This window comes from Ranitomeya imitator, chromosome 3, assembly GCF_032444005.1.
Source record: "Ranitomeya imitator isolate aRanImi1 chromosome 3, aRanImi1.pri, whole genome shotgun sequence".
NCBI classification, from domain to species: Eukaryota; Metazoa; Chordata; class Amphibia; order Anura; family Dendrobatidae; genus Ranitomeya; species Ranitomeya imitator.
Window position 1 is genome coordinate 117,912,295 of NC_091284.1, and position 15,501 is coordinate 117,927,795.

General features: G+C 44.8%; 1 protein-coding gene across 4 annotated transcripts in view; it reads right to left on the bottom strand.

The window, feature by feature from the left end:
- The window catches only part of INPP5K (inositol polyphosphate-5-phosphatase K), a 103,005-nt gene that overhangs the window by 48,105 nt on the left and 39,399 nt on the right, over positions 1–15,501 (bottom strand). For all 4 annotated transcript variants that reach the window (XM_069761336.1, XM_069761334.1, XM_069761335.1 and 1 more), the window contains exons 3-4: positions 2,889–2,996; positions 1,413–1,521 (exon numbers count right to left, since the gene is read on the bottom strand). In XM_069761336.1, coding sequence (XP_069617437.1) covers positions 1,413–1,521; positions 2,889–2,996 — 217 coding nt within the window. The remainder of the gene's footprint in view (positions 1–1,412; positions 1,522–2,888; positions 2,997–15,501) is intronic.

Genomic DNA, 15,501 nt, shown 5'->3' on the forward strand with positions numbered 1-15,501 from the left:
AAAAATAACATGCTCACCTCTCATCGCTGCTCCTCAGCATCCCGTCTCTCCGCACTGACTGTTCAGGCAGAGTGCGGCGCGCACACTAATGCATCATCGCGCCCTCTGACCTGCACAGTCACTGCAAGAGGACGGGAAGACGGAGCAGCGCCCAGCGGATGGAACATGGACAGGTGAATATGAAACACTCACCTGCTCCTGGCGCTCCTGACGCTGTCCCATGGTACCACAGCTTCTTCGCACCTGCGCGAGAAGGACCTGCCATGACGTGACGGTCACATGACCGTGACGTCATGGCAGGTCCTTCTCGCGCAGGGCCTGTGATGACGTCGCAGTCACATGACCGTGACGTCATGGCAGGTCCTTCTTCCATACCATCGTTGGCACCGGAACCTGCCACTTCCATGGAGAGGTCACCGGAGCGTCGTGAGGAGCGGGAAAGGTGAGTATATAATAATTTATTATTTTTATCATTAGATCCTTTTACTATTGACGCTGCATAGGCAGCATCAATAGTAAAAACTTGGTCACACAGGGTTAATAGCGGCGGTAACGGACTGAGTTACCCGCGGCATAACGTGGTCGGTTACCGCTGGCATTAACCCTGTGTGAGCAGTGACTGTGGGGGAGTATGGAGCGGGCACTGACTGCAGGGGAGTAGGGAGGGACTTATCGGACTGTGGCCTTCGGTGATTGGTCGCGGCAGCCATGACAGGCAGCTACCGAGACCAATCAGCGAATGAATATCCGTGACAGAAAGAAAGAAGGACAGACGGAAGTGACCCTTAGACAATTATATAGTAGATTAATAATCCTCTTCATCCTTTGATTTGTTATAATTTTTTTTTTGCATTGTAGATGTGTGCATGATGCCCCCGGCTCAGGGCTCCCTCTCGGGAATATTAGGTACATCTACATAATCAAAAACAGGACCCTACAGCTCAATTGACATCAATACCGGGATAGACTAATTGCTGGCTCCGGGTTGTGACGACAACGCTCATCAGAGCTGAGGAGCCTCGCTGAACGCAGCTTTTCTAAGTATTTTGTGAGTGTGAGTTTGTTTGTGTTTTTGTTTGGATTACTGGGTTAGTAATGGGGGTGTCTATATGGTGAACATGGAGGGCACACGGAGAGAACCAGTATGGTTTTTTCCAGCAGGAAGCGGGGGCTGGTGAAATTCTAAAGAAAGGAAGTAGAGACAACCCCCTCCTATCAGAATCGTTTCAGGCAGGCCTTGAAATGAAAGGTAGCAATTTGTAGGTCAGTATTCAATAATTATCATGATACCTCTTCTGCCCCGATCAAAGGGGTGCCTGAAGAATGATCTGCAGACAATCATATACAGCAAGAGGAGCAGAGCAGACTGATATATACAGCAGGTATACAAGTAAAACAAAGTATATGGTTACCTTGACATAGCCAAGAGGAGCCAAAACATCCATAAGAAACACACTCCAGGGATCATCGAAAGCCAAGTCTGATAGAAAGTTTACTATTCTAGAGTTTACTTCCTGCAACCTAAAACATACACATCTTATCAGCGTTGTGTAATCATCCTATAAACATATGTATAGATATATGTCTTTTAAGGGTTCTCCAGAAAAAAAAAAAAAAGAAAATATGGTTTCCCTGTCTTCCCCACTGCATTTGGGAATGACGTGGCAATCATATGCAATGCTGCTCATTTTATTTTAAATAGGGCTGACTGGAAAACTCACACACTGTTCTCATTTTTTTATGCAATTAACTTCTTAAAATGGTTTATTCCATTAATTATGGTCATGCCAAAAGTCTTAAAGGGAATCTGTCAGCAGGTTTTTGCTATGTAATCTGAAGACAGCATACTGTAGGGGTTAAAACACAGATTTCAGGGATGCCTCTCTTATCAAGCCATGTGGTTTTGTTTGCTTACAATGATAGTTTTAGCACCAGGGGCTCATCATTACTGGACACAGCAGCACACGTATGCTTGTCTGACACGCCCCCTCCTGTGATTGGCAGCTCACTGTCTATGACCATATTTACATGCAGAGCCTGGTGAGGGCGGGGTTAGCTTCCTCAGCTCTGCTGCATTGCTAAATCTAAAAGCCATGATTGTGTCAGATCGGCTGCACCCAGTAAATTAAGTGATACCTCGTTGGATTCAGCTTCTCTTTGCATACATTATGCTTCTCTCAGATGAGCTAACAAAAACCTGCCGACTAGAGAATGGCGAACCCAAACTTAAGTGTTCATCGTTCGTACTGGACATGCATGTGAAAAGAGAAGGGGAGAGGAATACGCAGTACAAAAAAAATCTTAATTTTCATTACATAGTTTATTTCAAAAGACTGTGCACCTAAAGTATGAGGAATTAGAGAGGCAATCCAGCTAAAGAAATAAAGCGTCAGGTACCCCAAGCGTTGGGTCGTTGTGCGCTAATTACCAGTGCTCATTTCAATTCTTAAGCCAGAAAGGACCAGTCAGCCTTAACAGAGAGTTGCTCCCTTAATAGAGAGCTTGGGTCATGTGCAGACACAGAAAGCGCTGTCATTTGTCAAGAACAAGACAGGAAATTAAGTCTCTGTGACCTAAGTGGCTAGGTGACAATCAGGGGACCTGGAGGTTGATTATTTGTTATATAAATTACTAATTTGGCTGGACAACACCTTTATTTATAACGAATTATAGTTATATTTAAATGACTTTCATTATAATTATTAATATTCACTTTCAGTCAATATATGATGTTCTAGGCAGACTTTTTTTTTCATTATCTTATTAAATAAATGCAGAAAGTAAAAACGCTATAAAGCCAATATAGAGTAATACAAAACAACACAACCTTCCAACTTATCGAAGCATTAAGTATATTCCATATATGATAATCTAATACAAATACTTACCCAATAACATACAGATCAATATTTGAACCTGAAGAGTCAAGCAGCAATAAAGAGCTAAGGTCTCTAGGGGGCGCTGCTGTTCCCACATTCCAAGTAATAATTTGCAATCTTCAAGAAAAAGAAAATGATTAGTTGAAATATTCATTAAATATTACTCGTGTATCAAGGCAAAACAAAATCTACCAAAAACATACAAAAAAAGAGGAGGGGAAAATATACAGCACATATGATACAACAAGAAAAAAGTCTCAGTTTGGATCACGTTTGAAAGAGAATGAGAAACAAAGTATCCTAAGTGAACCTGAAATCCAGCATTTTCGGGGGAAGCATTTTGCCACAGATTAGAAATGCTTGATCAATTGAGCGAGACAGCTCCTCTTGCAGGTCATCATCGGAGCTGACGTCTTCCACGCAGGTCATCAGCTGAGCCACTCTTTGACGCAGTACTACCTTGCCGCATGAACCGCTGCTGCCCAGGCTATCCGAGCGCACACGGACCTCAACATTGGGCACAGAGAAGAAATCCATAACGGAACGTTCGTCGCCGTGTCTCTCCATCCTGTTACAGTCAAACTAATTGAGAAGGGGAAAGATCTAAGAGTTGGCTAATCTGACATTCCCAAAGAAATGCTGTACCGGAAACCTGGTTAATCCCCGCACAATATCAGCCTTTGTGTGCAACATTACCAAACAAAAATCTTATGCTTATGGTGACGGAGGTTACAACATCATTCTTTTATTGGAGTGGATAGTATCCACACACTGGATTATGGTAAAGGTAGTGGACAACCCCTTTAATAAGCAGAGGGGGGAAACTTACTGACAAATTCCACTGTGAATGAAAGAATCAGGAACCGAAATTCAAGATGTTCCATCCTTCCATTCAATATTGAATGGTTGGCAGGACGCCGTGAAATTGATGGATTGGACAACATTAATCTAAAAGGGTATGGCCATGTTAAATCATGTAAGGCTATAAAGTGTGTGCTTTTACTAATAAAACATGATATTAAAGTGTTGTTTTCACATTATGCCCCCTCTGCACCCATTTCCCTGTCTCTCTCTCTGGGTGTCCAGTCCACGACACAGAACTGTGAGGGCCTAAATAACAAAGCTGAACAAAAGTTACATATGAATATACTATGGTCAGTGCAGTCATGTTTACACTACGTGGACAACTACTTGTGACAGGGTCCAGGAAGCTAATTGTCATTTGTCCCCATCTAGTCTGCTGGGATCACCATCTAGTAGGGGTTTCACATTAGCGCTGCAGAGATGGACAAAAATGAAAATACTGCATCAGAGCAGAGGAAACATTGTTGTTCTGCAAAGGGGAATGCTGAGCAGATTAGTGGCTGCTGACTGACCATTGTTCTCATGTTACACCCCGGTCAGATGTTAGTGGCTGCTGACTGACCATTGTGCTCATGTTACACCCCGGTCAGATGTTAGTGGCTGCTGACTGACCATTGTGCTCATGTTACACCCCGGTCAGATGTTAGTGGCTGCTGACTGACCATTGTGCTCATGTTACACCCCGGTCAGATGTTAGTGGCTGCTGACTGACCATTGTGCTCATGTTACACCCCGGTCAGATGTTAGTGGCTGCTGACTGACCATTGTGCTCATGTTACACCCCGGTCAGATGTTAGTGGCTGCTGACTGACCATTGTGCTCATGTTACACCCCGGTCAGATGTTAGTGGCTGCTGACTGACCATTGTGCTCATGTTACACCCCGGTCAGATGTTAGTGGCTGCTGACTGACCATTGTGCTCATGTTACACCCCGGTCAGATGTTAGTGGCTGCTGACTGACCATTGTGCTCATGTTACACCCCGGTCAGATGTTAGTGGCTGCTGACTGACCATTGTGCTCATGTTACACCACAGTCAGATGTTAGTGGCTGCTGACTGACCATTGTGCTCATGTTACACCACAGTCAGATGTTAGTGGCTGCTGACTGACCATTGTGCTCATGTTACACCACAGTCAGATGTTAGTGGCTGCTGACTGACCATTGTTCTCATGTTACACCCCGGTCAGATGTTGATCCCAGCAGATCAGCAGGAAAAGCAGTGCCAAATATGGAGTGGAGGGGTCAGTTCAGGGGCGGAGGTGAAAGGTGGTGAGTTTTGTTTTTTACCTTCCTGGGCCCATTAATAAGAGGTTGCCCAGTAGTAGTAGGCATTTTAACCCCTTCCCGACCCATGACGCCACGTAGGCGTCATGAAAGTCGGTGCCAATCCGACCCATGACGCCTATGCGGCGTCATGGAAAGATCGCGTCCCTGCAGATCGGGTGAAAGGGTTAACTCCCATTTCACCCGATCTGCAGGGACAGGGGGAGTGGTAGTTTAGCCCAGGGGGGGTGGCTTCACCCCCTCGTGGCTACGATCGCTCTGATTGGCTGTTGAAAGTGAAACTGCCAATCAGAGCGATTTGTAATATTTCACCTATTATAACGGGTGAAATATTACAATCCAGCCATGGCCGATGCTGAAATATCATCGGCCATGGCTGGAAATACTAATGTGCCCCCACCCCACCGATCGCCCCCCCCAGCCCCCCGATCTGGCCGGTACACTGCTCCGGCTCCCCTCCGTCCTGTGCTCCGCTCCCCCCCGTGCTCTTGTCCGCTCCCCCCGTGCTCCAATCACTCCCCCGTGCTCCAATCACCCCCCCTGCACTCCGATCCACCCCCCCGGTGCTCCGTTCCAGCCCCCGTGCTCCGTTCCACGCCCCCGTTTCCCCCCCCGTGCTCCGATCCCCCCCCCGTGGTCCCCCCCAACCCCATCATACTTACCGATCCAGCCGGGGTCCCGTCCGTCTTCTCCCTGGGCGCCGCCATCTTCCAAAATGGCGGGCGCATGCGCAGTGCGCCCGCCGAATCTGCCGGCCGGCAGATTCGTTCCAAAGTGCATTTTGATCACTGAGATAGATTATATCTCAGTGATCAAAATAAAAAAAATAATAAATGACACCCCCCCCCCCCTTTGTCACCCCCATAGGTAGGGACAATAAAAAAATAAAGAAATTTTTTTTTCCCACTAATGTTAGAATAGGGTTAGGGGTAGGGGTAGGGTTAGGGTTAGGGGTAGGGTTAGGGGTAGGGTTAGGGGTAGGGTTAGGGGTAGGGCTAGGGGTAGGGTTAGGGGTAGGGTTAGGGTAGGGTTAGGGGTAGGGTTAGGGGTAGGGTTAGGGCTAGGGTTAGGGGTAGGGTTAGGGTTTCGGTATGTGCACACGTATTCTGGTCCTCTGCGGATTTTTCCGCTGCGGATTTGATAAATCCGCAGTGCTAAACCGCTGCGGATTTATGGTGGATTTACCGCGTTTTTTTATGCGCATTTCAATGCGGTTTTACAACTGCGATTTTCTATTGGAGCAGTTGTAAAACCGCTGCGGAATCCGCACAAAGAAGTGACATGCTGCGGAATGTAAACCGCTGCGTTTCCGTGCAGTTTTTCCGCAGCATAGCGATTTTTGTTTCCCGTAGGTTTACATTGAACTATAAACTCATGGGAAACTGCTGCGGATCCGCAGCGTTTTCCGCAGCGTGTGCACATACCTTTAGAATTAGGCTATGTGCACACGGTGCGGATTTGGCTGCGGATTGTTCCATCAGGTTTACAGTACCATGTAAACATATGAAAAACCAAATCCGCTGTGCCCATGGTGCGGAAAATACCGCGCGGAAACGCTGCGTTGTATTTTCCGCAGCATGTCAATTCTTTGTGCGGATTCCGCAGCGTTTTACACCTGTTCCTCAATAGGAATCCGCAGGTGAAATCCGCACAAAAAACACTGGAAATCCGCGGAAAATCCACAGGTAAAACGCAGTGCCTTTTACCCGTGGATTTTTCAAAAATGGTGCGGAAATATCTCACACGAATCCGCAACGTGGGCACATAGCCTTAGGGTTGGAATTAGGGTTGTGGTTAGGGTTGTGATTAGGGTTATGGCTACAGTTGGGATTAGGGTTAGGGGTGTGTTGGGGTTAGTGTTGGAGTTAGAATTGAGGGGTTACCACTGTTTAGGCACATCAGGGGTCTCCAAACGCAACATGGCGCCACCATTGATTCCAGCCAATCTCGTATTCAAAAAGTCAAATGGTGCTCCCTCACTTCCGAGCCCTGACGTGTGCCCAAACAGTGGTTTACCCCCACATATGGGGTACCAGCATACTCAGGACAAACTGCGCAACAATTACTGGGGTCCAATTTCTCCTGTTACCCTTGTGAATGTAAAAAAATGCTTGCTAAAACATAATTTTTGAGGAAAGAAAAATGATTTTTTATTTTCACGGCTCTGCGTTGTAAACGTCTGTGAAGCACTTGGGGGTTCAAAGTGCTCACCACATATCTAGATAAGTTCCTTGGGGGGTCTAATTTCTAAAATGGGGTCACTTGTGGGGGTTTCTACTGTTTAGGCACACCAGGGGCTCTGCAAACGCAACGTGACACCCGCAGACCATTCCATCAAAGTCTGCATTTCAAAAGTCACTACTTCCCTTCTGAGCCCCGACGTGTGCCCAAACAGTGGTTTACCCCCACTCATGGGGTATCAGCGTACTCAGGAGAAACTGGACAACAACTTTTGGGGTCCAATTTCTCCTGTAACCCTTGGGAAAATAAAAAATTCTGGGCTAAATAATTATTTTTGAGGAAAGAAAACGTATTTATTATTTTCACGGCTCTGCATTATAAACTTCTATGAAGCACTTGGGGGTTCAAAGTGCTCACCACACATCTAGATAAGTTCCTTTGGGGGTCTAGTTTCCAAAATGGGGTCACTTGTGGGGGGTTTCTACTGTTAAGCCACATCAGGGGCTCTGCAAACGCAACGTGACGCCCACAGAGCATTCCATCAAAGTCTGCATTTCAAAACGTCACTACTTCACTTCCGAGCCCCGGCATGTGCCCAAACAGTGATTTACCCCCACATATGGGGTATCAGCGTACTCAGGAGAAACTGGACAACAACTTTTGGGGTCAAATTTCTCCTGTTACCCTTGGGAAAATAAAAAATTGCAGGCTAAAAGATCATTTTTGAGAAAATATTTTTTTTTTTTTATTTTCATGGCTCTGCGTTATAAACTTCTGTGAAGCACTTGGGGGTTCAAAGTCCTCACCACACATCTAGATTAGTTCCTTTGGGGGTCTAGTTTCCAAAATGGTGTCATTTCTGGGGGATCTCCAATGTTTAGCCACACAGGGGCTTTCCAAACGTGACATGGTGTCCGCTAATGATTGGAGCTAATTTTCCATTTAAAAAGCCAAATGGCGTGCCATCCCTTCCGAGCCCTGCCGTGCGCCCAAACAGTGGTTTACCCCCACATATGGGGTATCAGCGTACTCAGGACAAACTGGACAACAATATTTGGGGTCCAATTTCTCCTATTATCTTTGGCAAAATAGGAAATTCCAGGCTAAAAAATCATTTTTGAGGAAAGAAAAATTATTTTTTATTTTCATGGCTCTGCGTTATAAACTTCTGTGAAGCACCTGGGGGTTTAAAGTGATCAATATGCATCTAGATAAGTTCCTTGGGGGGTCTAGTTTCCAAAATGGGGTCACTTGTGGGGGAGCTCCAATGTTTAGGCACACAGGGGCTCTCCAAACGCGACATGGTGTCCGCTAACAACTGGAGCTAATTTTCCATTCAAAAAGTCAAATGGCGCGCCTTCCCTTCCGAGCCCTGCCGAGTGCCCAAACAGTGGTTTACCCCCACATATGAGGTATCGACGTACTCGGGAGAAATTGCCCAACAAATTTTATGATCCATTTTATCCTACTGCCCATGTGAAAATGAAAAAATTGAGGCGAAAAGAATTTTTTTGTGAAAAAAAAGTACCTTTTCATTTTTACAGATCAATTTGTGAAGCACCTGAGGGTTTAAAGTGCTCACTAGGCATCTAAATAAGTTCCTTGGGGGGTCTAGTTTCCAAAATGGGGTCACTTGTGGGGGAGCTCCAATGTTTAGGCACACAGGGTCTCTCCAAACGCGACATGGTGTCTGCTAACGATGGAAATAATTTTTCATTCAAAAAGTCAAATGGCGCTCCTTCCCTTCCGAGCCTTACCATGTGCCCAAACAGTGGTTTACCCCCACATGTGAGGTATTGGTGTACTCAGGAGAAATTGCCCAACACATTTTAGGATCCATTTTATCCTGTTGCCCATGTGAAAATGAAAAAATTGAGGCTAAAAGAATTTTTTTGTGAAAAAAAAGTACTTTTTCATTTTTACGGATCAATTTGTGAAGCACCTGGGGGTTCAAAGTGCTCACTATGCATCTAGATAAGTTCCTTGGGGCGTCTAGTTTCCAAAATGGGGTCACTTGTGGGGGAGCTCCAATTTTTAGGCACACGGGGGCTCTCCAAACGTGACATGGTGTCCGCTAAGAGTGGAGCCAATTTTTGATTCAAAAAGTCAAATGGTGCTCCTTCCCTTCCAAGCCCTGCCGTGCGCCCAAACAGTGGTTTACCCCCACATATGAGGTATCAGCGTACTCAGGACAAATTGGACAACAACTTTCTTGGTTCAGTTTCTCCTTTTACCATTGGGAAAATAAAAAAATTGTTGCTAAAAGATAATTTTTGTGACTAAAAAGTTAAATGTTCATTTTTTCCTTCCATGTTGCTTCTGCTGCTGTGAAGCACCTGAAGGGTTAATAAACTTCTTGAATGTGGTTTTGAGTACCTTGAGGGGTGCAGTTTTTAGAATGGTGTCACTTTTGGGTATTTTCAGCCATATAGACCCCTCAAACTGACTTCAAATGTGAGGTGGTCCCTAAAAAAAATGGTTTTGTAAATTTCGTTGTAAAAATGACAAATCGCTGGTCAAATTTGAACCCTTATAACTTCCTAACAAAAAAAATTTTTGTTTCCAAAATTGTGCTGATGTAAAGTAAACATGTGGGAAATGTTATTTATTAACTATTTTGTGTCAGATATCTCTCTGGTTTAACAGAATAAAAATTCAAAAATGTGAAAATTGCGAAATTTTCAAAATTTTCGCCAAATTTCCGTTTTTATCACAAATAAACGCAGAATTTATTGACCTAAATTTACCACTAACATGAAGCCCAATATGTCACGAAAAAACAATCTCAGAACCGCTAGGATCCGTTGAAGCGTTCCTGAGTTATTACCTCATAAAGGGACACTGGTCAGAATTGCAAAAAACGGCAAGGTCTTTAAGGTCAAAATAGGCTGGGTCATGAAGGGGTTAAAGACTTAGAAGAAAAAAAAGTAGGCAATTTACCCTATGACAATATAAAGGAACACGACCAGTATAAATGAGTGTCCAGAAGCAGATTTTCTGACCAAAGTAAGGTCCAAATCTCCCCCCCCCCAAAAAAAACAACAACTATATAGAAAGACAATTAGTGATCCCACACCTCGCAACAAATTATTAGGTTTTTAAGTCACTGCATAAATATTGGTGCAACTGCTTGTTCACGTTTATCAGCAGCACATCCCTGTTTACATGCGGTGATGATTGTTGATATACACAAATTAGATGGGAGCACATGCCATAGATATTTATCCTTTAGTAACACTCGAGTAATGATGAGATGACTGGACTGAAGGGCAGCAACAGCAGTATGCCAGACACGATTGGCACAAGCAGTCACGCTAATTGCACACCCTTGACGGCCGGGGTACTCTTCACCCGCTCCCAGAGAGGGGGACTTTTGCAGAGCCAATCTCAGATGCCAATAGCAGGGTGGCTGGGCACACTGGCCACGGTTGGGTAAAACACACCTGGGAAGGAAGGAACTTAAACTTGTATGGTCAGGGAGCATAAACAGCGGCGCAGGAACCAGAGGGCGACAAACACCAGAGCCAAACCAAAAACACCCACCAAAGAGCTACCAACCGCACCACTGAAGTAGAGGATAAGGCAGACTTAAAATCCCTCTCATCGATCACCTCACACCGCTGAGATAACGCCAAATCTCCACACTCTGTCCAGGGAGATAGAGAAAGGGGCGAGGAGGGAGGAGAGAATGGAGCCTCCCACCACATACCTGAAGAAGGAGACATAGGGTCCCATGTCTCCAGGCAACAGCTGACTCTGGGGAAGCTAGCATCCCTGAATTGCGTCAGTACTGGGAACGATTAGTTAAGTAAATAAGGCAGCACACTGCAGCGCGCTGCAGTGTGCTGCCTTATTTACTTAACTATATACGAGTTGGCGACTCTAGGTTCAGCACCTGTTCACACTGAGTCTATGTTTGGATGTGCAGGTCAGGTTTTTGAAAAGTACTGGGAACGATGGCATCCTGCCTCCCAAGCACACCACGCCCTGAGGCAGGTGCCCTGGAACAGAGTACAATGATACGGCAGGGCCCCCGCACAGGACCCGCATCCCAAAGGCATCACACCACCCTCACAACCACAGAGCCAAACCACCGGGGAGCTGGAGCATGCCCGGAAGCACGAGGGGAATGCTTGCGCTGCCTGACAACTTTATTATGAGATTGATAAAAGCCAGATTAATTAAAAAAGCGGAAAGGAATCAAAGACATAACGGACAGGGAAAAATACATGAATACACAGACATTGAGAAAGGCTATAACAGTGTATGAATGTTATATAGACTGTGTACTCAGAATTAGGTCTTAAATAGAAGAAGTACTGGTATGTCGACAGCTGCAACACATGCAGGGATTGCCTAGCAATCTGTTAATCTGGCAATCCCTGCATGTGCCGTGGTTGTCGAACAGCAGCGAGACATATAGCCATGGGGACCAGAACATATTACTAGATATTAGAGCACGCCGAAGATGCTCTATTAGCACTTAAGCATGCTCGAATAACATCTAATCCGAACATGATCGCTCATCACTAATCATCATCTTTTCCTAAGAAACTACTTTCTCACAAGCAAAAGTACCGTACTCACTGCAGAATTACCCAGGACAGTGTACATGAAAAGCCAATAAAACCATCGAGCCATCTTCATGTGTCCGGTGCATGAATACAACACATCATTTACACAAGGTAGGGCATGTTAGATTAGGCTATGGGTTGAACTAGATGGACTTAAAGTCTTCCTTCAACCTTAATAACTATGTTACTATGTTACTTCCCAAGAGTCTGATCTACACACAATTACGGTTATGTCAAAGCGCGGTGATTTTTATGTGATATGATTTTAAAAAAATCATTAAGAATGGTCATTGTTCCTGGCACACAATATGTAAAATGGAACAGGGACATAAGCGCCTGGCATTGCAGAATCCACTGTAAAATGCAGCACAATTTAGCACGGCATTAACCATTGCTAAGCATCTGTGCGGCTTTAATCTGTGGTTTAATAATGTAAAATGTACCGGCCTCTCTGTGCTAAGCTTTGAAGCTGCCCTCTAGAAAAACCATCCCGGCAATGCTGGAGGAAACTACAGCAGCAATTATTTCGCTTATTTACCCTGCAGATGTCTCCTTAAACTCACCTCCTAGAAAACAGGACGCAACATTAGAAGATTTTGAAAAGTGAAATGTTTATCTCCTATGCTGAATGCAAAAGCCTGACGCAGCTGGGAGGCCGAATGATTGCTAAATACATGGCTGCTGGTAAGAAAGTCAGGACTTAAAAAGGAAGGAAAATATGTGGTTTCTAAATTATTTTTTCCTACCACCAGAATTGAAGTATTGGAGATGGAAAATGTCAATTATATAGTTTTTACTGCTGGCATTTCACCAGGGCCAATCTTATTTGGAAGCGGATTAAGCTAAGTAGCGTAATTGCGAGAGATAAAAAGGAAGGCATTTCTTAGGAAGTCTTAAAGAAAAGTCCGCTGGAGTAAAATGTGCCAATTAAAAGGTGCACACCACTAAGGGTATGTGCACACGATCAGTGATCGCTGCAGGTTTGAAGCTGCGTACTTACACAGAGTCAAATCCTCAGGAGCCAGATGTTACAGCATAGTGGATGGGATTTCAAGAAATCCCATGCCCAAGACGCCCGCGGCTCACCGGTGGAGACGGACATGCGGCGAGTCTCTCTCCAGACCTCAGCATGTCAATTTCGATTTTAGAGACGTGAGTCTCTGCAAGATAAGTTTCACCCATACAATGTATTGAACGTGGTGACTCCGTGCGGCTCAGTGATCACATGCAGATTCAACTACGTTCAATAGACGGCAGCGCTTGGACACAGCGAACATACACTGCGTCCAAAGCGCTGACACTTCTGGATCATGTGGCCTTAATGAATTTGGCGCATCTCCTCGCCTCCCATATGCCAAAATCTGAATTCTATGGCCGCAATGAGTTACACTGTATTTCTTGTTATAGTCAATAAAGTCCCACCTACTTTGCTGCATTTTTGCAAATTTTGGCCCCGATTTATGAAAACTAGCATTTTGCACACTAGTGTTGCTGAACAGTGTGCTGAATTAATTCCATGCGTTTTACAGTACCATGTAAACCTATGGAAAATAAAATCCGCAGTGCACATACTGCGGAAAAAAATGCACGGAAACGCAGCGGTTTATATTCCTCAGCATGTCAATTCTTTGTGCGGATTACGCAGCAGTTTACACCTGCTCCTCAATAGGAATCTGCAGGTGTAAAACCACAGGTGGAATCTGCACCAAAAAAAAAAAATGCGGAAAAATCAGCAGTGCAGTTTTCCTGCGGATTTACAAAAATCAGTGCGGAAAAATCTGCGCAGCGTGTGCACATACCCTTCATATTCCCTAGCCACACCGAGGCCTGATTACTGCCACACCTGTTCTCAATCAAGAAATAGGGCCTGCCTGACAAAGTGAAGCAGACCAAAAGATTCTCAAAAGCCTCGATCTAAAGAAATTCTGGAACAAATGAGAAACAAACTAATTGAGATCTATCAGTCTGGAAAAGATTATAAAGCCATTTCTAAAGCATTGGGACTCCAGCGAACCACAGTGAGAGCCATTATTCACAAATTTTGAAAACATGGAACAGTGGTGAACCTTCCCAGGAGCAGCTGGCCAAACAAAATTACCCTAAGAGAGCAGCGCAGACCCATCCAAGAGGTCACAAAAGACCCCACAACAACTGCCAAAGAACTGCAGGCTACACTTGCCTAAGTTAAGGACAGTGTTCATGACTCCACCATAAGAAAAAGACTGGGCAAAAATGACCTGTATGGCAGAGTTCCAAGACGGAAACCACTGCTGAGTAATAAGAACATAAAGGCACCTCTCCGTTTTGCCAGAAAATATTGATGATCTCCAAGACTTGAGAGAATACTCTGTGGACTGACGAGACAAAAGTTGAACTTTTTGAAAGGTGTATGTCCCATTACATATGGAGTAGAAATAACAGAGCATTTCATAAAAGGAACATCATACCAGCAGTAAAATATGGTGGTGGTAGTGTGGTGGTCTGGGGGAGTTTTGCTGCTTTAGGACCTGGAAGACTTGCTGTGGTAAATAGAACCATGAATTTTGCTGTCTACCAAAAAATCGTGAAGGAGAATGTCCGGCCATCTGTTTGAGACCTCAAGCTGAAGCACACTTGGGTTATGTAGCAGGACAATGATCCAAACACACCAGCAAGTCCACCTCTGAATTGCTTAAGAAAAACAAAATTAAGACTTTGGAGTGGCCTAGTCAAAGCTCTGACCTTAATCCGATTGAGATGCAGTGGCATGACCTTTAGAAGGAGGTTCTTGTCCGGAAACTCTTAAATGTGGCTTAATTACAACAATTCTACAAAGATGAGCGAGTCAAAATTCCTGAAGAGCATTGTATAAGACACATTGCCAGTTGTTGCAAATGCTTAATTACAGTTGTTGCTGCGAAGGGTGGCCCAACCAGTTATTAGGTTTAGGAGGCAATCACTTTTTCACACAGGACCCTGTAGGTTTGGATTTCTTTCTCCCCTAATAATAAAGACCTTAATTTATAAACTACATTTTGTGATTACTTGTGTTATCTTTGTAATATAAGACTATCAACCACAGTCGGATCCTTCAGACGGAACCTGAAAACTCATCTCTTCAGGAAAGCCTACAGCCTGCACTGACACCGCTGCCGCCTCACCAACACCGGAGCTACCGCCTCACCAACACCGGAGCTACCGCCTCACCAACACCGGAGCTACCGCCTCACCAACACCGGAGCTACCGCCTCACCAACACCGGAGCTCCTGCAACCCTCAACCTACTGTCTCCTTCCCCATAATCCTGTAGAATGTAAGCCCGCAAGGGCAGGGTCCTCGCCCCTCTGTATCAGTCCGTCACTGTTAGTTTGTTTACTGTATGTGATATTTGTAACTTGTATGTAACCCCTTCTCATGTACAGCACCATGGAATCAATGGTGCTATATAAATAAATAATAATAATAATATTTAAACTTGTTTGGAGATCTGAAACATTTCAGTGTGACAAACATGCAAAAGAAAAGGAAATCAGAAAGGGGGATATACTTTTTCACTCAACTGTATCTTGCAAGAGCCGGAGGAATACAAAGACCATATTCATCAGCAGCAGGTTACTGTGTATGGCAAATTGTCCCAGATTCCCCGCTAAATGCCAGCTAAACTCCGCCACTTGTAAGCCTCTCCTTGTGATCTCCCATCCTTTGTTCCCTACATGAACTCACTAATAGGGAACTGA